At 34.4% G+C, this 24,066-nt stretch overlaps 1 protein-coding gene across 1 annotated transcript; it reads left to right on the top strand.

Moving 5' to 3' along the window:
* Window positions 1-1,089: 1,089 nt before the first annotated feature.
* LOC141623909 (glutamate receptor 2.8-like) lies at window positions 1,090-23,754 on the top strand. Its single transcript, XM_074440058.1, has 7 exons — window positions 1,090-1,421; window positions 18,102-18,285; window positions 18,898-19,124; window positions 20,581-21,911; window positions 22,064-22,376; window positions 22,485-22,879; window positions 22,987-23,754. The coding sequence occupies exons 1-7, from the start codon at window positions 1,145-1,147 to the stop codon at window positions 23,524-23,526; spliced, it is 3,267 nt and encodes a 1,088-aa protein (XP_074296159.1). The 5' UTR covers window positions 1,090-1,144; the 3' UTR covers window positions 23,527-23,754.
* The last annotated feature ends 312 nt before the right edge of the window (window positions 23,755-24,066 follow it).

Consider the following 24,066-nt stretch of genomic DNA (forward strand, 5'->3'; position numbering starts at 1 on the left):
TATTATTTTACATTAATTTTGCTATATTTAGAAGTTTAATATTTGAAAATCATATTTAGAATCTGAATATTTATTTTAATTAATATTAATATCTTCCCAAATACTCGATCAAAATGTTCAAAATTTGGTAATATTTCAATCCTCATAATTTTATTTAGTTACCATTTAGAATTTGGTACTCCATACGTCTAACACCAACACTCTCCGCAAGGCACCACCCATCGGCGACCATCATGAAGGTATTGGCTGCTCGTGGGTATGTCGAGTTACGACGGCAGATGGTGACGAATTTCAGAGGAAGTGATGGTTCGGTGGTAGAGTAGTATTTTCAGCAAATTATCGGCTTTGATTGGACAGTATTTTCACCAATGACGTAGTCACGTAGATCCAGTGGTGGTGGTGGAGCGTGAGTAGAGAGCGGTGGCTATTGTTCGAGATGGACTGGAGTCGGATGATGGTGGCTTGATACGACGTCATAGTATTGAGGCGATGGTGGCGTTGTGAATGGTGGAGGAGTGATGTGTTATCATCGTCCTTGAAGGGATATTTGTTTTGGTACTAGGATGTATGTTAAAAATATTTGTGAAATTATTTTTATAAGTAGTATTTTAATTAATTACTCGTAAATGATTGGAATATTGAATATTCTAAATATATTAATAATAATGCATAAAAAATTACCTATATTGTTTCCAAGAATATTTTACGCACAAACTTTTTATTTCCCCTCTTAATTTAGATTCGTCCCCTCAACTTACTAAAATTCACTCATCAAATTAATGTAAAGATTGTACCACATGTCATATTATTATTGGTAGTGTATAAAAGATGCTCTACACCGAGTGTAACCATATCACTTTCCCCTAGACCCTCCATTGGTCTCAGGTCATTGCATCAATATTCAGATATATTAATAATTAATATACGGATGAGTAGTAGCCTACGTAATTTTAGTTTATTTATTATATTACAAATATGATGATCATTAGTATGCAAAGAATCTAGTACGTATGCAGTATATATACAATCCGTCTTGCTTGTGACGGTCTTCATCTTGTGACCTCTTACAGCCCCTTCCCTACTTGCCTTCCCACTTGCTCTTTGTGAGAGGTCGCTTTGAAGAGACAGATTTTGTCCGTCTTCAATGAAAAATTCTGGTACATTTATAAGCATTTGTTATTATCTTCTTCTTAGTTATTGGGTACTGAACAATGAATGGTTAAGCTTCGTGGAGGGCCAAGCAATGGAGGTGAAAGTCGAAGCGGTCATAGACAAAGAAAGTTTAGAAGGGGAGGTGAGGTTGAGTTGCATTAACATGGCGATTTCTGATTGGTACGCTTCTCATCCCGACTCGAAAACCAAGATTGGTGTTCATGTGAGGAACTCCTATAACCACCATCCTCTTGCTGCTGCTGATGCCGGTAATAATAATTATATCTTCTTCAACTATATCCGTCTCCTTTGAATTTGCTTGTCTTTTTTTAATTATGTACGATCCTTATGCTCGTTTTCAACTCTATTCCCGCAACTATTTTCATGATTATTCTTCGAGATACTGATCACTCTGATTTTGGGCATTACCAAATCATTCACATGCCCAAGATATATTATTAAAATTTGCAGTTTTACATGTTTTTTCTATGTAAGATCATCCGAAAATAGACTATCGCCTTGTTTGTTAATTGGCATAAGCATATTAATGAAAAAAAATGGAAAACGTTAGCATAATAATACTTCTCCATCTCTTAAAAACAAATGTAGAGTCTATTTTCTTTCAACGATTTAGATTGTTTTTTATCAATATCGAACTGTTCAAGATTTATGCATAGTATAAAGGATAATAGAGTATAGAGGGGGTAATATTATTAAACTAGTTTGACACCCGTGTGTTGCAACGAGTAATTAATTCAGTTATAATCTTACATCCTAATCTAATTATTTGTTTGCTTATGATTAAAATACTTCGTTAATGAAAAAAAGGTTGCAAAGCTTAATTTTTGTATGTTATTGTTGTAACTGACGTGTGCCGTTAATACAAACTCTTATAAGAGTTCTCTAAGACAATACTTGAACGACTCAAAAGATTTTGGATTGATACTAAGTTCAATGATACTCTTATTTATAGTCATGAGATCACCTCACCTTATGATAATCTTTTGATGTGGGACAATTTAACTATTTATACTTAGTATATTCATCACACCTACATTATTTTTCAATGTGTGACAAATAATATACTTAGATGTACACCATAATTTTCGCACCTAATTCGACACCAAACCTGCTTTAATAATGAACAATTATTATACTATCTATTAATATTCCTACGTTTTTTTTCAATTATTTTTAAAATATGTGCAAATTATATGAAATCTATACTCTAATGATAGCATTTTTTGTTACCACGAATCTAATTATATTATTTTCATAGTTTTTTTTTAAATAAACATATTATATATCACTAATATATAATCTCCTTTATAAATATTTACATGCTTAATATTTGTATGTTATTGTTTGTATTATGACAATATTTGAGAGACTCAAAATATTTTGTGTTGATACCTAAGTTTCAATGATAACTTTTATTTATAATCATAGGATCAACTCACCTTATGATAATCTTTTGATGTGGGACAATTTACCGTATGCCAATCTTTTGATATGGGACAATTCAGCTATTTATTCGTAATATATTCATCATACCTACATTATTTTTCAACGTGGGACGAATAATATACATAGAAGTACGCCATGTTTTTCGCACCTAATTCGACATTCAGCCCGATTTGATAATGAACAAATAATATACTATCTATTAATATCTGTACGTTTTTTTTATCATAATTAAAATATGTGCAAATGATATAAAACTTATACTATAATAATAACATTTTTTTTATCACGAATCTAATTATATAATTTTCATAATTTTTTTTACGATACTTTTTTTGCCAAATGAAATGTACTCCCTCCATACTACACCAATGATAACATTGACTTTTTCACACTTGTCGAGACACGCTTTGTAACATGAATATCTTTAGTTACACATTATTAAAAATTATAAAAATTTGATATTTTTATAGCATTCATGACGATAAATCAAACAAGATCTCACATGACTATATTTTGTCTTATATATTAAGAATAATATCGAGGATTCTCTACGACCATAAATAGTGTCAAGATTATCAATGTTACCATTGGCGTGGTATGGATGGAGTATAAGTTTTTATATAAATAAAAATTATAAACAGCGTCACTTGAATATAATATAGAAAATTATATCATATTGTGGAGAGAATGATACAAACTCTTAAGAGCTCTTTTAGACAATACTTAAGAGACTCAAAAGATATTGGGTTGATACCTAAGCTCCAATGATGTCTCTTATTTATAATCATATAATCACCCCATTTTATACTAATCTTTCGATGTGGGACAATTCTATTATTTATATGTAATATATTACTTACACGCCTGCATTATTTTTCAATGTGAGACAAATAACATACTAAGAAATACACCATCTTTTTCGCACCTAGTTCGACATCCAACCCAAATTCAATTCCGAATACGGGTAATTGCTACTTCAATATATGTAATAGTTATATACTATCTATTAATATTCTTACGTTTTATTTCTATTTTTTATCATAATTCAAATATGTGCAAATAATATAAAATTTATACTTTAATGATAACATTTTTTACCACCACTCTAATTATATTATTTTCGAAATTTTTTTTTACGATACTTTTTGTTAAATGAAATGTAAAACTTTTTATATAAAAATTATAAATATTGACTATAATATAGGAAATATATACTGTATTATATTCTAATTATAATAATAATTAGGGTTTTTGTCAAACACAACCTTTTAAAAAAACTATTTCCAAACACCACCTTTAAAAAAAAGTTTGTGAAACACAACCTTTAATAATTTTTTTTTGTCAAATACGACATTTTGGCCAGAGTTTGACCACCTGTAATGGGGTGACTTTCAGTCTACATTTGAGATAGCAAACGAGGTCGGTTTGAGGTGTTATTGGGCTCGTTGGAAAGGTGGGAGTAATGGTTTTCTAACGATTGTCAATACGGTGGTCAAAGATTCCTTATGTGGGGTAGATTGGTGCGTGTGTAAAGTAAGCCTGGTCACATAGGGTTGATGTAAGTTAAAGTAGGATTTTTCCTTGGGCAATTCACACCTCTTGTACCACCACTTGCAACAAACAACCACCACAAACAACACAACTACGACATACCTTGCACTCCCCTCAACCTACATACCAAATTTCATACCAAACAAAACAACATAACCCCATTAAAAGACCCACGAAAATCCCCTGACCACCCGCTGTAAACCCAGACTTACAACCCTTTCTCTGACCAGCCTTATTTTATGCACCAATCGACGCCACATAAAGCCACCTTTGACCACCATGTTGACAACCCCTAGAAAGCTTGTACTTCCACCTTTCCAACGAGTCCACGAACACCTCAAACCGACCTCGTTTGCTATCTCAAATATAGACTGAAAGTCACCCCATTGCAACTGGTCAGGAAGTTGTCAAAATCTAGCCAAAAAGTCGTGTTTGACAACAACAAAAATTATTAAAGGTGTTTGACAAACTTTTTTATTAAAGGTGGTGTTTGGAAATATTTTTTTAAAGGTTTTATTTGACAAAAAATCCTAATAATTAAAATATTTTCCACTACATTTTTTATATCAAAAATATTATTAAGGATAGTTTCCTAAATTAATTAATTAATTTTTAATAATACAAACTCTTAAGAGTCTTCTAAAACAATACTTAAGAGACTCAAAAGATTTTTGTTTGATACCTAAGTTTCAAATATGACTTATATTTATAATCGTAGGATCACCCACCTAATGGTAATCTTCCAATGTGGGACAATTCTACTATTTATATGTAATATATTCACCACACCTACATAATTCTTCAATGTGGGACAAATAACATATTAAGACGTACACCATCTTTTATCATAATTAAAATATGTGAAAATAATAATACTTCGTTCATACCATCGAATTGTTTGCGTTTTCTATTTTACTCAATTCTGCTTGACTGTCTACGTTTCTATATATGGATATTTTTTTATCAATTAAATGACCCACATACCCTTGTCTACTTTTATACCTTAAAGCTTTCGGTGGGTGGGTGCCAAAATATGAGGGGTTTACATGAGAGCAGTTGTGTAAGTAAACGTGTGAAAAGTAAATATACCCTATTTTTTTAATATTTGTGCAAAAAGTAAATGTAAATAATTCAATGGAAGGGAGGAAATAGTAAATAATACGAAATTCATACTCAAATAAAAGCATTTTCCGCTACGAATCCAAAGATTTAACTTTCTAATGTTTTGCATTATACTTTTTGTTAGATTGATAATCAAACAATTCTTTTTTGTGAAATATAGCTTTGATATTAAAAATATTACATAGTATCTTTGTCAAAATCTTGGAAGATCTTATAATATACTTTCCTAAAATTAAAAAAAAATGATGTGGATGCTCTAATATCGCTCGAAAAAAACCTCTTTTATAAATATATATAGATAGATGAGTTTATGAGAGAAAATTGAGAGAAAAGAAATGTAAGAGGGTCCTAATTGGTTTTAATACATCTCCCATCCTAGTCATTTGTGTGTTTCAATTCATTTGACACAAAGACTAAATGAGAAAAAGAAGAGAGAAATAATGATATAAAGGATTATCACACATGTCCACTTGCACACATCACTTGACCACTTTGTGTAAAACTTACCAAAAATAGAAATAAATAACAATTGAATGATACATCTCAAAACAAAAATTGATAATAATTGAGCGAGGGGGTATTAAATTTAAGAAAAAATAGCAAAATACTACCTATTATAATCAAAATTTTTCAAAATACTACATATTATATTTTTTTGTTCAAATTACTACCTACAAAGTTACTAATCTTCCCAGATTGCTACCTTATACCTAAATTAGATCTTAATTGAGGTAAAATGATCAAAACCTTAGATTTTAATATGTTATACTTATTTTATCCCTCTTTAAACACTCCCATAACCCATCCTCACCATTTCTAGCACCGCAAGAATCCACCACAACCTAACCACGGGCACAACCGAACACCGTCTCGACCTTAATCTAGCCACACCCTAAACCGTATTCACCACCACAATGCCACCCAAGTTCCACTTTTATCCCACCACCGCCACCACCGCCGCCGCACTAAAGTCCTTACCCATCGAAAACCCTAGAACTAAGGAGTATGATGCCTATAGGTGTGACAACGAGCTAAAGAGTTGGGTCTCATAGTGGAAGGTCGGCGGGATTGATAGCGTTTGTGAAGGATTTTTGTGCGGCAATCGGAGAAGCGAGGTAGTAGGATTGGATCGGAGGCAGCTTAAAATAGTGGTTTGTAGTTTAAGAGTGGCGACCTCGAGTGAGATAAATAGGGGTGGGTGTTGAAGGTGATGACTAATAAAGGCGATGATTGTTAGGGGTGGTGGATGTTGATGGTGGTGGTGGGTGGATGAAAAGGATGGAAAAAAAAGGATTAGTAAGGGTATTATAAGTAGATTATTTAAAGGTCAATTAAAAAATGGGGTAAACCAATAAAAGTCACCTAATAATGGTTAATTATGGTTAATTAAGTCCTATATCCAGGTATTAGGTAGCAACTTAGGTAGTAGTTTGAAAAAATAAATATAATATATAGTATTTTGAAAAAACATGACTATAATAGGTAGTATTTTACAATTGCCCCTTTAATTTATTTAATTAACTTAACTAAGAATTTTTTTTTTTTTGTTAAATGAGTAAATTATATAACAATTATATATATATATATATATATATATATATATATATATATATATATATATATCATTTCATGGATATATCGAATATGAATATGCATTCTATTAGCAACATATTGAGTATTGGTGACCAAGAGTGGTAAACAAGTGAAATTATTAGATTCTCGTTTAAACAGTATATTGCTTGTGTTCAGGAAATCAATATTATATATTAAATCCAGAAACTAAGGGACTTCAATGTAATTAAATAAAGTTATACAAATTAATTATACTATATAGTTTTAAATCAATAGCACCGTGTGATGGATCCGATTAAGGGATCTCAATGCAAATATTATATAGTTTGGGTTAATATTAAATTATATAGAAGCTTGGTAATTTTCCTAAACATGGTCATTTACCTTAAAATAAAATAATTAATTAAGATGGTCAATTTCAAGGAGACTACAAGAAAGAAGATGTCTGGTAATTTTCCTAAATATTTATAGAAGACTAGAAGATGGTCAATTTCTTTAAAATAAAATAATTAATTAGTATAAACATGCACACTTATGGTATTAATTATTATCATTATAAAATTATATATTAAATTTAAAATCTATGCAATTTTATTAAACTTTATAGTTTATTAGATGTATAGAGATGTTAATTATTTAACATACAAAAATATAATAAGTAGGTTATAAATAACTCAAGTTAGATTCCATAATATATAATATTGCATAATTCTTTCGATATGATTTAATGCATATATGTAATATATTTATATAAATATATAATCCTCTTAATTAAAATTGCATGCCTAAGTAGTAAAAGTAATTTCGTCAGTAAAGAAAAGGATTGTAGTAACAATGATTACGGGCAAGTAGTGAAATGTTATTTTTATTGTTTCATTAATAAGAGTAAAATATTAATAGCGGGAGTAGTGAATTTGTCTCAAAATTTCTTTCATCATAATTTTAGGATTGTGGGAAATAATCTGTATACTTCCCTTATTATTAAGGATTATAACGAATTTATAAAGATGATTACGAGTCATAAAATAAATTGCATAAACAAAAGTAGAGAATGAAGAAACAACCTTCAGTCCTAGCAAAATCGGCCTAAGAACAATATCGCAATGATATTCACCTATTAGTTGCACCCAAGATGATATGAGATATGCCCTTTTCTTCTTGCTAGAATCGATCCCCAATTTTCTGTAAAATTTTTAGGTTTTGTGTATTTTTGATGAGAGGCAAGATTAGGTTAGAATTAGGGTTAGAAATGAATCCCCTTCTTCCTTATATTAACCGAAAATAAGAAAGAAAAGGAGGGATATTTTTTTTTTCCCTTTTTCACTCGGTTTGACTGAGATACCCACACAACAAATAAGGAGAAAAATCTCCTTATATTAAGTTGTTATCTAAAATGTATAATAATGTGTATTATTATAAATTGTCATTTATTTTCTTCCGTATTAATAATTCTACATACAATGACTTATAAATCGATATATTAATATCGGTCTGTAATAATTTATAATGACAATATCGTATAATATATATATTAACTATAAATATCGCATATTTATAATTTGCTTATTAAATATAACCGTTTATGTTTAATTACGAATTAACATCTTAATTCGTTTAAGCTAACATTATATACATTAATTAAATATAACTTATTATATTCAATTTACGAATTGGCAGTTAATTCGACTCAACTAATATTATTTAATCGGCATTAAATAATCGTCTCATCAACACATTGACTAACTGTTTAGTCATATACTTGGACTAACCTTTTAGTAAGGCACCAATGTGATTATATTTTCATACAATCACATCTCTCAAACACATCCTTTAGGTGTGACTTTTAGGGACCAGTTGATCACCGCCATCTGTATGATAATAACGTTAAACTTTCTAGTAAGCCAACCGTTATTAGGTAATCGTTAATCAACTGATAAAATACGAAGTATACCCTTGTGAACCTATAAGAGATTTATAAATGTTATCACACTAATTTGTGGAGGACACAAGCTCCAACAAACTCCCACTTGTCCTCACAAGTGTATGTGCAATAACCGATTCTCATATCCTAAAATTTCTCCCACTCAATGTAAAACAATTTGCAAAATCTGTATTCACAAAGGTCGTATTTTACAAGTGATCTGTATCAAGAGTGGTTTCCTCGACTAGAGAGTAACTTAACTGATAAACGAATCATCATTCGAGCATGGCCATGCATTTCAGTTACAACTCCTCGAGTGGCCCCGAGAAATAACTATATCTGATAAGGGTTGGATATTTTCTTCAACTCGAATCCTGCAGATGTAAGCACAGTATGAAATGACCCATAAAAAATCTACTTAGTCTCCAGTTACGGCAGACCATGAGAAAGAAACCAAAGTCACCCAAAAACTGTCTTAATCTCAAGAGACAGTCGATAGTCAAAAGAAGACTCTAGGAACACAATGGACGTCCAATCTATGACCTGGCACCGAATGTTTTTAAACATTTAGGACTCCATTACGTTGTCACATAAAATTGTCCTACGAGATATCGTTATAACTCGTATTTTTGATCGATCAGCCAACTGATTGACTTATGGCTCGTTGAACCCACCATCAATCGACTACACAATATAATAGCCAGAGTTATCAGCTCATATGGACGATTACGGACAAAAACAAATATAATGTAATTCAGTTCACTTTGTGGCGTTCAATGTTGTCAGTACAATCCACATGAAAAACAAAATATTATATAAAAATGATGAAGTTATAAATAGTATATGAAAAAGGTAATGTATCAAATCCATAATCAACTACTACAAATCAGGAACACGTTTAATTCCCATGGAAATAATGTGCCCTTCATGCTTATCATAATTCAACGGTTTAGTGAGAGGATCCGCGATTTATCATCCGAAGCTATCTTGTCAATCACTATCTCCTCTTGCTCCACGTAATCACGGATCAGGTGAGCTTTCCGATGTACATGTCTATATTTGTTGCTAGACTTAGGCTCCTTAGCCTGGAAGATGGCATCTCTATTGTCACAATAGATGGTGATCGGGTCATTCGAACTAGGAGCTATCGTAAGTCCTTGTAAGAATTGACGCATCCATATCGCTTCCTTTCTTTGCCTCCGGCGGCATAGTACTCGGATTCGGTGGTAGAATCTGCTACAATACTCTGTTTGGAACTCTTCCGGTGACAGCACACCATTAAGAGTGAAGACGAACCTAGACTGAGATTTTGAATCATCTTGATCCGTTTGGAAGCTAGCATCTGCGTAACCGATTGCGCATAGCTTAGTATCGCCTCCATAAGTCAATACCCTATCCTTAGTCTTCCGTAGGTACTTGAGGATGTTTTTAACAGCTATCCAGTGTGTTTCACCTGGATTCTTTTGGTACCGACTCCTCATACTCAATGCATATGCCACGTCTGGACGTGTGCATATCATGGCATACATGATTGATCCTATTGCATATGCATAAGGAACACGACTCATGCGCTCAATCCCTTCAGGCGTCGTGGGTGACTGAGACTTGCTCAACTGCATCCCAGACGTCATTGGAAGGTTCCCCTTCTTGGAGTTGGTCATGCTGAACCTTTCAAGAATCTTATCCAAATAAGACTCCTGACTAAGTGATAACGTCCGTCGTGATCTATCTCGGTAGATACGGATTCCCAATATGTGTTGTGCCTCACCCAGATATTTCATCTGGAAATGGTTCTTCAACCATCATTTAACCGAAGATAGGAGAGGAATGTCATTCCCAATCAAGAGTATGTCATCGACATACAATATCAAGAATTCAATCTTGCTCCCACTCGACTTGATATATAAGCATGGTTCCTCAACCGATCGAGTGAAACCATACTCTTTTATCACCTGGTCGAAACGATGATTCCAACTCCGAGAAGCTTGCTTAAGTCCATAAATGGAACGCTTAAGCTTGCACACTTTCTTAGGATTCTCAGGATCTGTGAAACCTTCGGGTTGCACCATGTACAACTCTTCCTCCAAATAACCGTTTAAGAAGGCGGTTTTCACATCTATTTACCAAATTTCATAGTCATGAAAAGCGGCAATCGCTAAGATAATCCGAATGGAACGCAGCATAACTACGGGTGCAAAGATTTCATCATAATGCAAACCGCGCACTTGAGTGAAACCTTTTGCCACTAGTCGTGCCTTATAGGTATTTGGTTGCCCGTCTACAGAACGCTTTATTTTGTAAAGCCATTTGCACTGTAGAGGTTTTACCTTATTAGGTAAATCAACTAGATCCCATACGTCATTCTCATACATGGAGTCCATCTCGGATTGCATGGCTTCAAGCCATAGCTTTGAGTCGGAACAGGTCATGGCACCTTTATAGGTAGCAGGTTCATTACTCTCTAGGAGCAAAACGTCATTTTTCTCAACCATACCAATGTATCTGTCCGGAGGATTAGAGACTCTACCCGACCTCCTAGGTTCCTGAGGAATATTAACCGTATCATCGGTTGGAGGAACAACTTCCTCCATCTGTTCCTCGGTTGTTGGTTCTGGAATCTCCGACAGCTCGAAGGTTCTATTACTTATCTTGTTCTCGAGAAATTCTTTCTCTAAGAACGTCGCACTAGCCGAAACAAAAACTCGATGTTCGGTAGGCGAATAGAAGTAATGACCAAACGTTCCTTTTGGATAACCAATAAAGTATGTCTTGACCGATCGCGGGCCGAACTTATCCTATTATCTCCACTTGACATAAGCCTCGCAGCCCCAAACCCGAATAAAGGACAAGTTAGGGACCGTTTCCTTCCACATTTCATATGGAGTCTTGTCGACAGCTTTAGTCGGACTTCGGTTAAGTATAAGAGCAGTTGACAAAAAAGCAAAACCCCATAATGAATCAGGTACTACCGTGTGACTCATCATGGATCGAACCATATCAAGTAAGGTTTGATTTCTCCGTTCGGACACACCATTCAATTGAGGTGTTCCAGGTGGAGTTAACTGTAGAACGATTCCACAGTCTTTAAGGTGTTGATCAAACTCATTTGAAAGATATTCGCCACCCCGATCTGAACGGAGCTCTTTAACCTTTCTACCCAGTTGGTTCTCAACCCTGTTCTGGTATTCCTTGAATTTCTCAAAGGACTCACTTTTATGCTTCATCAAGTAGACATATCCGTATCTACTCAAATCGTCCGTGAAAGTGATAAAATATATATATCCATCTCTAGCGGTAATTGACATAGGTCCACAAACATCAGTATGTATGAGTCCTAATAGGTCACTAGTGCGCATTCCAACACCTTTGAAGGAAATTCGAGTCATTTTGCCGATAAGACATGATTCACACGTGCCAAATGTAGAAAAATCGAATACGGGAATAGTCCCATTATCGACGAGTTTCTTCACGCGTTTTTCATTTATGTGTCCCATTCGACAATGCCATAGATAGGTTTGATCTTTGTCACCAACCTTTAATTTCTTATTATTCACGTGTAATACTTCCGTGGTTTGATCTAAGATGTAAATTCCATTCATGGAAACTGCTTTGCCATAAATCATTTCATTGAAAGAGAAAATACAGCTATTATCCTTTATTAAAAATGAAAAACCGTCTTTATCAAGTACGGAAACTGAAATAATGTTCTTAGACAAACTGGGTACATAGTAACAATTATTTAAAAATAACTCAAAACCACTAGGGAGTTGGATTACGTATGTTCCCTTCGAGACTGCAGCAACTCTAGCTCCATTCCCGACTCGCAGGTCCACATCACCCTTTCCGACAGGTGTGATGTTTTTTAGGCCCTGCAAATGATTACACAGATGAGAACCACAACCAGTATCAAGTACCCAAGTTCCGAAACTTGCATGGTTAATCTCAATCATATGAATATAAGATGACATACCAACAGGAGTGACGCGGCCTAAAAAATTTATGTCCTCACGGTACACGGGACAGTTCCTCCTCCAATGTCCAGTCTTGTGACAATGGTGGCACTCAATGTCACCGCCCTTGCTCTTTGCCTTACCCTGTGAGCCACTAGTCTCACCAGGCCCATTCTTACCGTTTCTTGGCTTCTTGAACTTTGGCTTACCTAAAGTTAGGTCGCCTGGAGCTTTGCCCTTACCTTTATCCTTGTTAGAAATCGTGAGAACATCCTGCTTCATGCTCCCACTCAATTTCATATCCTTCTCGTTCTGTACGAGAAGTGAGTGTAGCTCATGAGGACTTTTCTTTAAGTCATTCATGTAGTAGTTCGCCCTGAAAAGGGCAAAACCATCATGAAGAGAATGAAGCATTCGGTCAATGACAATGCTCTCACTGATTTTGCAATCAAGTGCCTCCAATTTCTCGACATTCTCAATCATGTTAAGAATGTGTGGGCTAACCGGTTGGCCCTTCTGGAGTTTCGCATCAAAGAAGCGACAGGTATGCTCATAAGTAACGATTCTCAGTGCTTTTGAGAACTCGTTAGTGAGCGTGGGGAAAATCTTGTTTGCACCCTGGGCAATGAAGCGTCTCTGCAAATTGGTTTCCATTGCAAAGATGAGTACGTTCTTTATCGCACCCGCTTCCATGACGAAATCACTATAAGCAAGTGACTCGTTAACTCCGCATTGGGAAATTTGTTTTGACCGGTATTGGCTCATTTAAGTACTTGAGCTTACCGTCGGCAATGGGAAGATTGAGATCTTTGCCTCCCGATCCCGCAAAGTTGGACCCGTCATTCTTGATCGCGTGTCTTGATTCATGTTGTCCATAAAAACTTTCAGCCAGGACTCGCGTCCAAGTGTAGCACTTGGCATTGGGATTTCGTTATTTCCAGCCATTTGTTGTAACAGTAATATAAACGTGTTCTAGACTGCGAAAAGAAGAATAAATAATAAGCATATGCATCGATTTGATTTTAAGTCTAATGCAATACTATTATAATGCGAAGACTCATGGATTTATACAATTGACCTTCCTCAAGAATTATATAAATGATCCCAAGACTCACTTATCTGTAAATTGATAAGCCAACCTTTTGGCTAATTCTACTGTTAGAATTCTTGGTCGATAAATTTCTGTAAATTCTATCTTTAGTCCATCATAATCACGAGAAACTCTTCGGACTATAATGTTGAGATAAACTAAGTCAACACAAACTACTTACCCAACGTAGAAGGGGTCATATTATGCCTACCGACGAAGAAAGAATTCATAGTTGTTTGTCCTTATAAAGACTAGTCTCAATTTCCGTTTTAGAGGAAGATCCCATCAACTTTGTTTTAATTCATTTTAAGTGAATTAATATCTAGCATGCGTGAATGAATAAACTAAGGTGATGGCTTAAACTGAGTGACATATGTATGTCTATGAAAACTAACATACAATCTATATGAGTCAACTTTCATGCATTTTAGTAGGTGGTTTGGTTTTAGGCGGAAAATGATGCACTAACTAGCATGTGAATGAAAAGCAATAAGAACGGTAAAACGTAAAACAAAAATAAAGTCCTAGTGTGGCCTATCCTATCAAAATGAACATAAATACAACTTTGGAATCCATCCTTGGACCCGAGAAGCTTGTCTTGATGTTCCATCTTGATCCATGTAGCGGGAGTGAGCTTCAATCTCCATCTTTAGTCTTCTCAAAAATTACAATTTAAAATTATATAATAAACCTATTTACATTCTAATTTCAAAACCGTAATAAAAGAAAACAAAACGGAGATACGAGATCTCAAATTACATTAAAAATTATGTTCTCATCATTACGAAAACATAATTTGACTAAGGCCACACTAGGTATTACAATAATTATAATTATTGGCCAAAAACAACAATAAAAGAAAAAAAATTTTCTTTAAAATTTTGCTCTCGGCAAACAGTTGAAACAAAAAACACTGTTTTTTTTTCTTTTGCATTCGGCAATTAAAAAAATAGAAAACAACTCCCTATTTTTCAGCTCACGGCTTAAGCAAAAACAACCCTTTTTTTCTTTAATCACGGTTTTTCTGTAAAAACCGAAACAAAACAGAATTTTTTTTTTTAATTCCTGATCGCTGCAATAACAGCCCAAAAAAAATAAAAAAAACGTCTCGGCATAATCACAAAACCGAGAAAAACAGGAAAAAATTTCTTTGTTACTCGACATTATGCCCTAAAAAAACTAATAGATGAACAAATCTGTTTATTGTTGCTATTAGAACAAGATTAGCATATGAATTAATGAAACATGATTAACCGTATATGCCAAAACTATATAGCAAAAACAAATTTTTATATCATCAACATGACGATTTCCATTTACATTACAATTTAATCCTCATTAAATCAAACATCTACAAATTTATCATATGATTATTTTAACTGATTAAAACAACAATATGAAAAATCAAAATGGAAATAAATCATCAAACAAGGAAAAAAAACGGCTGAAAAAAAAAATCTTCTCGGCCAAAAAAAATTTCAGCCGAACCCTTTTTTTTTCTCGAAACCCTAAAAATTGTTTACATCCAATTTTATGAAAATCATCAAAATAAAATTCGTGGCCTTGGCTCTGATACCACTTGTGGGAAATAATCTGTATACTTCCCTTATTATTAAGGATTATAACGAATTTATAAAGATGATTACGAGTCATAAAATAAATTGCATAAACAAAAGTAGAGAATGAAGAAACAACCTTCGGTCCTAGCAAAATCGGCCTAAGAACAATATCGCAATGATATTCACCTATTAGTTGCACCCAAGATGATATGAGATATGCCATTTTCTTCTTGCTAGAATCGATCCCCAATTTTCTGTAAAATTTTTAGGTTTTGTGTATTTTTGATGAGAGGCAAGATTAGGTTAGAATTAGGGTTAGAAATGAATCCCCTTCTTCCTTATATTAACCGAAAATAAGAAAGAAAAGGAGGGAAATTTCTTTTCCCTTTTTCACTCGGTTTGACCGAGATACCCACACAACAAATAAGGAGAAAAATCTCCTTATATTAAGTTGTTATCTAAAATGTATAATAATGTGTATTATTATAAATTATCATTTATTTTCTTCCGTATTAATAATTCTACATACAACGACTTGCGATCGATATATTAATATCGATTCCGTAATAATTTATAATGACAATATCGTATAATATATATATTAACTATAAATATCGCATATTTATAATTTGCTTATTAAATATAACCGTCTATGTTTAATTACGAATTAACATCTTAATTCGTTTAAGCTAACATTATATACATTAATTAAATATAACTTATTATATTCAATTTACGAATTGACAGTTAATTCGTCTCAGCTAATATTATTTAATCGGCATTAAATAATCGTCTCATCAACACATTGACTAACTGTTTAGTCATATACTTGGACTAACCTTTTAGTCAGGCATCAATGTGATTATATTTTCATACAATCACATCTCTCAAACACATCTTTTAGGTGTGACTTTTAGGGACCAGTTGATCACCGCCATCTGTATGATAATAACGTCAAACTTTCTAGCCAGCTAACCGTTATTAGGTAATCGTTAATCAACTGATAAAATACGAAGTATACCCTTGTGAACCTATAAGAGATTTATAAATGTTATCACACTAATTTGTGGAGGACACAAGCTCCAACAAGGATATGTTATAAAAAAATATATTAATGATAAATTTATGGGTTATGCAACTTTAAGTAATTTTATTTAATGAAAAAAATAATTAATGGTAAGTAGAGACCAGGTAGCCCGGGCGAAGCCGGACACCAATACTAGTAATATCGCATTCTAATAGCATATTGGTCGGAATCGACTATTTTAAATATGCTGAGCATATTTAATTATGCATGAAAATAATATAATTGTCATATAATTGATTAATTACCAAATTATGCTAATTTTAGGTCATGTTTAGTAATCAATGGATTACTTTCACCATAAGTAGCATATTATAAAAACATATTACAAATGACAGAATTTATTAGAAGGTGTTTGATAATTAGCAGATTAAGATTAACAGATTATTATCTTTTTTTGTAAAATAGAGTAATTTTTCTTATTTTAGAAAATGTCAAACATCAAGTTGTAGGCAACATATTGACCCCACATTTGAAATGAATGGCTGGGATTCTCTCTTTTTGGCTCCTTTGATGATGTGATAGTGATATAATCGAACCTAAGATTACTTTGGTATCAATTGATAAAAATTGGATTATATGCAGTACTAGTTGTCATAAACCCTTATTAATATTTGTAGTTTTGGATGTTATTTCTATCTTGGATCCACTTCCGCCTTGTTTGTCAATTGGCACAAGCATATTAGTGAAACTGGAAAACTTTAGCAGAATACGATCAGCAGATTTTCGTAAGTTATAATATTTAATTTAATTAGTTAAGAAATGTGTTTGGTTTTCTTCCGTGACTAAGATGTGTGTTTCGTAAATGAGTAGATTATATAACAATTATTATATCATTTTCAGGGATATATTGAATACCAATATGCATTGTATTCGGAGCATATTGACCATGTTGAGTAAACCACATATTTCGTGAAATTAGAAGATTCTCGCTTATACAGTACATAGATTGTGCTTGGTAAATGACATATTCAGAACGCATGAGCAAAATCTACTATTTTTGAAATGCTGAGGCTAAGCATGTTCAATTTATGCATGGAAATAATATAATTGTAATCTAATTTATTAGTTATCAAATTCTTCTAAATTAGGCTATCTTTGGTCAGCGGATTACTTTCACTAGAAGCATATTAGAAAAGCAGATTATAAATGAAATAATTTATTACAAGGTTTAACGAATATATTTTAATTAATAAAAATAGTTAAGTGTTTGATAATTAGCACATTAGATTAATAGAGGTGTTATCTTTCATGAGCATGTTATAATTGACCCTAAAGATAATGTTGTTTCAGTATGTTGTACCGAACATTAAAATTGGCATATTAGTTGGTATTGCAATTGACCTCAAAAGTAATGGATGGTCCATTACTCTTAATACATCATTATAAAATTATTATACTCTCCTCAAATCATCAAAACACTTAATCGTTGGATCGTTCCGGAATAAAATCCGGACTGTTGAAAGGCAATAGAAGATAATGGGGAGAATAGAGTAATGGAGAGAATCCGGACCGTTGTGTATGGAATGTTAAGTTTGTTTCGAATAGGTTCACAAGCCAACAAAATCCATTTCTGTTGTGCCCGCTTTTATTATTCAATTTGTTAATAAATGCTCTCTCTTATTAATTGTAGTTGTGGATTTGATAAAGAATGAGAGAGTTGCAGCAATTCTTGGACCAGAGACATCAGAGGAGGCTCATTTTGCAGTCAATCTTGGCCAAAGTGCTCAAGTTAGAATGAGTCTTTTCATGAAGGGTCGGTTAGTCTGGTCAAATGACTTATCATTTTCCACAAGTAATGCCCAACAAGGAGGGAGGTATGATTTGAGTACTATATATACAAAAGTCTCGTTTCATCTAGAGATCAGACACGATTATATCATCTCTTCTTTCTTTCATATCTTAATTATTTACTATATACAACTAATAAAGAAAAACTTTGGTTGTATACAGTTAGTTATAGGAAGTGATGCATTTAGGATTTGATGTTCTAAGAGGAAAAACTTTTAAAGGGGCAAACTATTAATGGAAAAGTAAAATTAGAAACAAAAAATTGAAAAATTTTTCAAAGAAAAAAAAACTTGAATATTTCATTGTTATTGTTATGGAAGGATTATCATCCCTACTAGCCCCCTAGACCCACCACTGGTCTCACGTCATTGTATTAATATTTAGAAATATCATACGAGTAGTAATAGGCTACTTAATTTTATTTTATTTATATAGAGACGCATTATATATTTATATTACAAATATGATGATCATTAGTATGCAAGGAATCTACTACGTATTATAGTGGCAGTACATCCATATATATATATAGAGAGAGAGAGACTAGCTAGAGAAGGTGACTAATTGACAATGATGAAAATATTAGTCAAGTGTAATGGTAGAGCATATATAAGCATCTGTTATTATCTTCTTCTTAGTTATTGGGTACTGAACAATGAATGGTTAAGCTTCGTTGAGGGCCAAGCAATGGAGGTGAAAGTCGGAGTGGTCATAGACAAAGAAAGTTTAGAAGGGAAGGTGAGGTTGAGTTGCATTAACATGGCGATTTCCGATTGGTATGCTGACCATCCTGACTCGAAAACCAAGGTTGGTGTTCATGTCAGGGACTCCTACAATCACCATCCTCTTGCTGCTGCTGATGCCGGTAATAATAATTATATCTTCTTCTACGTACTCTATCCACCCCCTTTGAATTTGCTCGTTTTTCTTAATTACGTACGATCCTTAAGCTTGTTTTTTTAACTCGATTTCTGAAAGCATTTTAATCATTGTTCTTCAACATACTGAGCAATCGAATTTTGGGCATTACCAAATCATTCACATGCTCTAAGTATTAAAATTTGCAGTTATAGATGTTTTTCCCATTTTGGATCATCCGAAAATAACGTTAGCAAAATATGATCGGTGATTTTTTAATAGGTTTTGATATTAAATTTAATTAGCTAAACTAAGAAATATTTGTTTAGTAAATGAGTAGATCGACTTTATAACAATTATTATCTCAGTTTCATGGATATATTGAATATGAATATGCATTCTATCAAAAGATATTAACCGTGTTCTGTAAACAACATATTTGGTGAAATTAGTAGATTCTCGCCTAAATAGTACTCTGTAGTTTGATACTAAAATCTACCAATTGTGTTTATGCTAATAAATTTGTCCTTTTGTGTTGTGCTTGCTTATATTATTCAACTTGTTGAACGTAGGACCAAAATAATTGAACAAAAAAAGAGGGTGTATACGTTGACTTTACCCATGCAACTATAATAGTCTCCCATCTAAGTAGCTGACTAGCTGATGATAGTGTGTCACCAAGATTGAGTCAATAGCTTAGTTTGATTAATCAATTATAATAAACTTGCTTGGCTGTGAATAAGGATGTTGTAAAGGATGCTTAAGGTTATTAGTCAATAAGCTTGCTTCTCTATAGCCCCTAACTTAGCTTCAAGGATATAATAATTCAGCTGCTCTAACGTCGCTTTCTCTCTTTTCTTTTTTTATTACTCCGTAACAATTAACAAATATGAATGCGAAAGCTGTATGTTAGTTAATTGGCTTTAGTTTATGGTGACACATCTAATATGTTTTTGAGCTTTTACATGATCATTTGGAACTTCAATACAAGTGACACAAATTCTCGCGATTCCTTATCGACCTGAAAACTGAGCGACTTTGATTGTAACTGTCAGTTAACTTGTACAGATTGAGAGAACTATAATCGTGACCTAGCGCATCAAAACTTGAGCCGAGACAGCAGGAATATTATTATACATGTCTCCTAATGAAATTGCATCGTCCAAGCTTCTAATTAACTATATGAGTGTTGGTGATAATCATCATGAAAATGATTCAAGTATGTAGCTATCAATGAACAGCATGCACAAATGCTGGAGATTTTGCCAACTAGCTTAGGGAAGTCCAAGGATTAATGTTACACTACGCCTTGAGTCTAGTGTTTGGTTGGATGCTAATGCTAATGTGATGAATACGGAATTATGTTATCCTCGGGAATTATTCACTAATCTCACCTTATGGCTCTGCAGTGAAACAAGGATGGCATATAGTTAATAAAATTTTTGTATCTTATTTAATTGCAGTTGTGGATTTGATAAAGAATGAGAGAGTTGCAGCAATTATTGGGCCGGAGACATCAGAAGAGGCTCAATTTGCAGTCAATCTTGGTGAAAGTGCTCAAGTTCCCATTGTTTCCTACTCTGCTACAAGCCCTTTCATTTCACCCTCTCAAAACCCCTACTTTATTCGAGCAACGCAAGATGACTCTTCCCAAGTACATCCCCTTACAGATTTCATTCAAGCTTTTCGATGGAGGCAAGTTGTGCCCGTCTATGTTGATGATGAATTTGGTGGTGGGATCATACCTTTCTTGGCTGATGCCTTACAGCAGATCGGGACACGTATCCCCTACAGGAGTGTCATGCCTTCATCTGCCTCCAAATATCAGATATTAGCGGAGCTTTACAGGCTCAAATCTCTGTCTTGTCGTGTCTTTATAGTTCACATGCCGTCATTTCTGGGGTCTCAGCTGTTTATTATGGCTCAAGAACTGGGCATGATGAGTCAGGACTATGTTTGGATCATAACCAACGCGATGGGAAATGTGTTGAGCAATGTTAGTCCTCAAGTCCTTCAAGCCATGCAGGGAGTTGTAGGACTCGAATCTTATCTTCCCCAGACAAAGGAGCTCCAAAATTTTACTGTCAGATGGAAATTGAAATTCCAGCAGGAAAACCCAACTCTGACGGAAGCAAGACTAGATGTTTATGGATTTGGGGCTTATGATGCTACTGTTGCTCTAGCTAGAGCTGTCGAACAAATTGGTCCTACTAACTTCACCTTTCGGAGAGCTGACAATGCGGCTAACTTATCTACTGACATTGCTACAATGGGAGTCTCACAAGTTGGCCCTAAGTTGCTGCAACAACTGTTACGCTTGAGATTTAAAGGTTTGAGTGGTAATTTTACTCTTTCTGATGGCGAGATTCAAGACTCAAGTTTTCGGTTCATAAACATTAGGAATGGTGGGAAGCATGGGATCGGGTATTGGACTCCATCCGGCAGACTAGTTCCAATCAAGGATGGTTTTAAACATGCTACTTCAGTAGCCAATCTTGAGACCATTAAATGGCCTGGGGATCCAACATCGATTCCTAGAGGTTGGGTGAGTTCACCAAATGGAAAGACGTTGAAGATTGGAGTTCCAATCAAGGATGGTTTTAAACAATTCGTCCAGGTGACTCATGATGTTGACACTAACAAAACAAATGTTGCAGGGTTTTGCATTGATGTGTTTGATGCTGTGATGAGCAAACTACCATACTCAGTCCCTTATGAGTACATACCCTATACTGAGCATCATGGTAAACCTACTGAGAGTTATGATAATCTTGTCTTCCAAGTCTACGAGAAGGTAAAGCATTCAGAATAATTTACTGATCTTCTTTCTTTTCCGCGTTAGATACTTAGATGGTTTACGTTTTCTTGAGCATCAGGGTAAGTCTACTGAGAGTTGTGATAATCTTGCAAAATCGGTATGCTAATTTTGTGTTGTGTGATCTGCAGAAGTTTGATGCAGTGGTAGGTGACTTATCAATCAGGGCAAACAGAACAGCGTACGTGGACTTCGCGTTGCCTTTCACAGAATCTGGCGTTGTAATGATAGCGCCTTATAAAGACAATAAGAAAATAAGAGCTTGGCTGTTTGTGAAGCCGTTGACGTGGGATTTATGGGTGACAACCTTCTGCTTCTTCATTTTCATAGCGTTTGTTGTTTGGGTACTTGAGCATCGAATAAATAAAGATTTCAGGGGGCCTCCAGGACATCAAGCAGGGACAAGTCTCTATTACTCTTTCTCAACAATGGTGTTTTCCCACAGTGAGTTCATTTTTCATGTTTTTTTCTGTAGGAAAAAGTTTTCTTCTTTATTTATTAGCAGCACTGAGTCACTGACTATATGAATGAATTTTATGCATTACAACCCAGGTTTTAGTGTGTTCAGTAACCTTACAAGGTTCGTGGTGATCGTGTGGGTGTTTGTTCTTCTCCTGCTAACACAAAGCTACACTGCCAACTTGTCGGCTTTGTTGACTGTACACCAACTACAACCGACAATCACAGACGTACAGGAGCTGATAAAGAACGGTCACAATGTTGGTTATCCAGAAGCCTCATTTATCAAAGACCTCCTCATACAGATGAAATTCAATAGTACAAAATTGAAATCGTACACCACCACTAAGCAATTAGATCAACTTTTATCAAAGGGAGGGGTTTCAGCAGCATTTGATGAAATCCCGTGTCTGAAGCTATTTATGGGCGCATATTGCTCCAAGTATACAACAGTTCCACCCATATATGAGACAGATGGCTTCGGATTTGTAAGCCCACACACTTGAGTTGGCCTCCATCCTCTGGTTATTACGAGTAGATCTTAATAATGAATTGATTTTTGCAGTATTGAACAGTTTGATGTTTTCCATTACAGGCTTTCCCAAAAGGGTCACCTCTTGTATCGGATGTCTCTCGTGGCGTATTAATTGTGAAAGAGGGAAAAGAGATGACAGAGCTTGAGAGTAAATGGCTTCACATAAATAATTGTCCCGATTCAACTCCTGCATTAACTTCGAGCAGTCTGGGATTGGACAGCTTCTGGGGTTTATTCGCAATAGTAGGAGCTGCAGCATTAATTGCCCTGCTCATATCCCTAGCAAGATTTCTTAAACAGCACAAAAGCATATGGTCCAACACTAAAGTTTCTGTTTGGACTAGGATTACAACATTGTTCACAGTATATGACCAAAAAAATCTCAGCTCTCACACTTTGAAGAAAAGCCAGCCGAGTATTGCTTCAAATACGCCATACCCATATTTACAGAGTCCGTCGAGCTACTGGGACTACTCTGAGGAGGGCTTTCATAAATATATCGAGCTACAAACTCCGACTCCACCATGGGAGAAAATAGATCACACTTTTAGTGAACAGGCAAATCATCAAGAAGGCGTTGTTAGCGAACATACAAGATGAGAAATGTTTAGCCAAGTGTAGCTTCACACGTCCATTACGTATATATAGGATATAGTTATAGAGGATTGTAATTGGGGCAAGCCTTCCCTAGCCATTTTGGCAAGAGGCCGCTCTAAGAACTTGAACCCGTGGCCTCTAATCTTGTTAAATGAAACATCCAAGTTATTATAGCAAGTGAACAAGTAACAAGTTGGCTTCCGCAAATGTTTGGAAGAAAAGTCATTGGCAGTATTCCTAAACTTGTACGGACCAAGTTGGTAGCCGTAGCTTTATCCTTCTTCATAAATTTATCTGTTCCTAAATTCTTAATTGAGCCTTCTTAAGGGAACTAACGGTTGCGCTTAGTTTAGCTTTATCGCACCCTGAATTACAAATTTAGAGGTGACATTTCGGGTCAACGGGTCATGTATGTCTTACATTTAGGCTTCTTCTCATACGTAACAAAATAAGCGTCGAATGAAACGGCATCTCGATATTTGGCATTTTCGAATCAAGTTATTCATGGTAGGCCGAGTTTCTGTTCATAAATAGGGATGGTGC

The sequence above is a fragment of the Silene latifolia genome, chromosome X (genome assembly GCF_048544455.1).
Source record: "Silene latifolia isolate original U9 population chromosome X, ASM4854445v1, whole genome shotgun sequence".
Lineage (NCBI taxonomy): Eukaryota > Viridiplantae > Streptophyta > Magnoliopsida > Caryophyllales > Caryophyllaceae > Silene > Silene latifolia.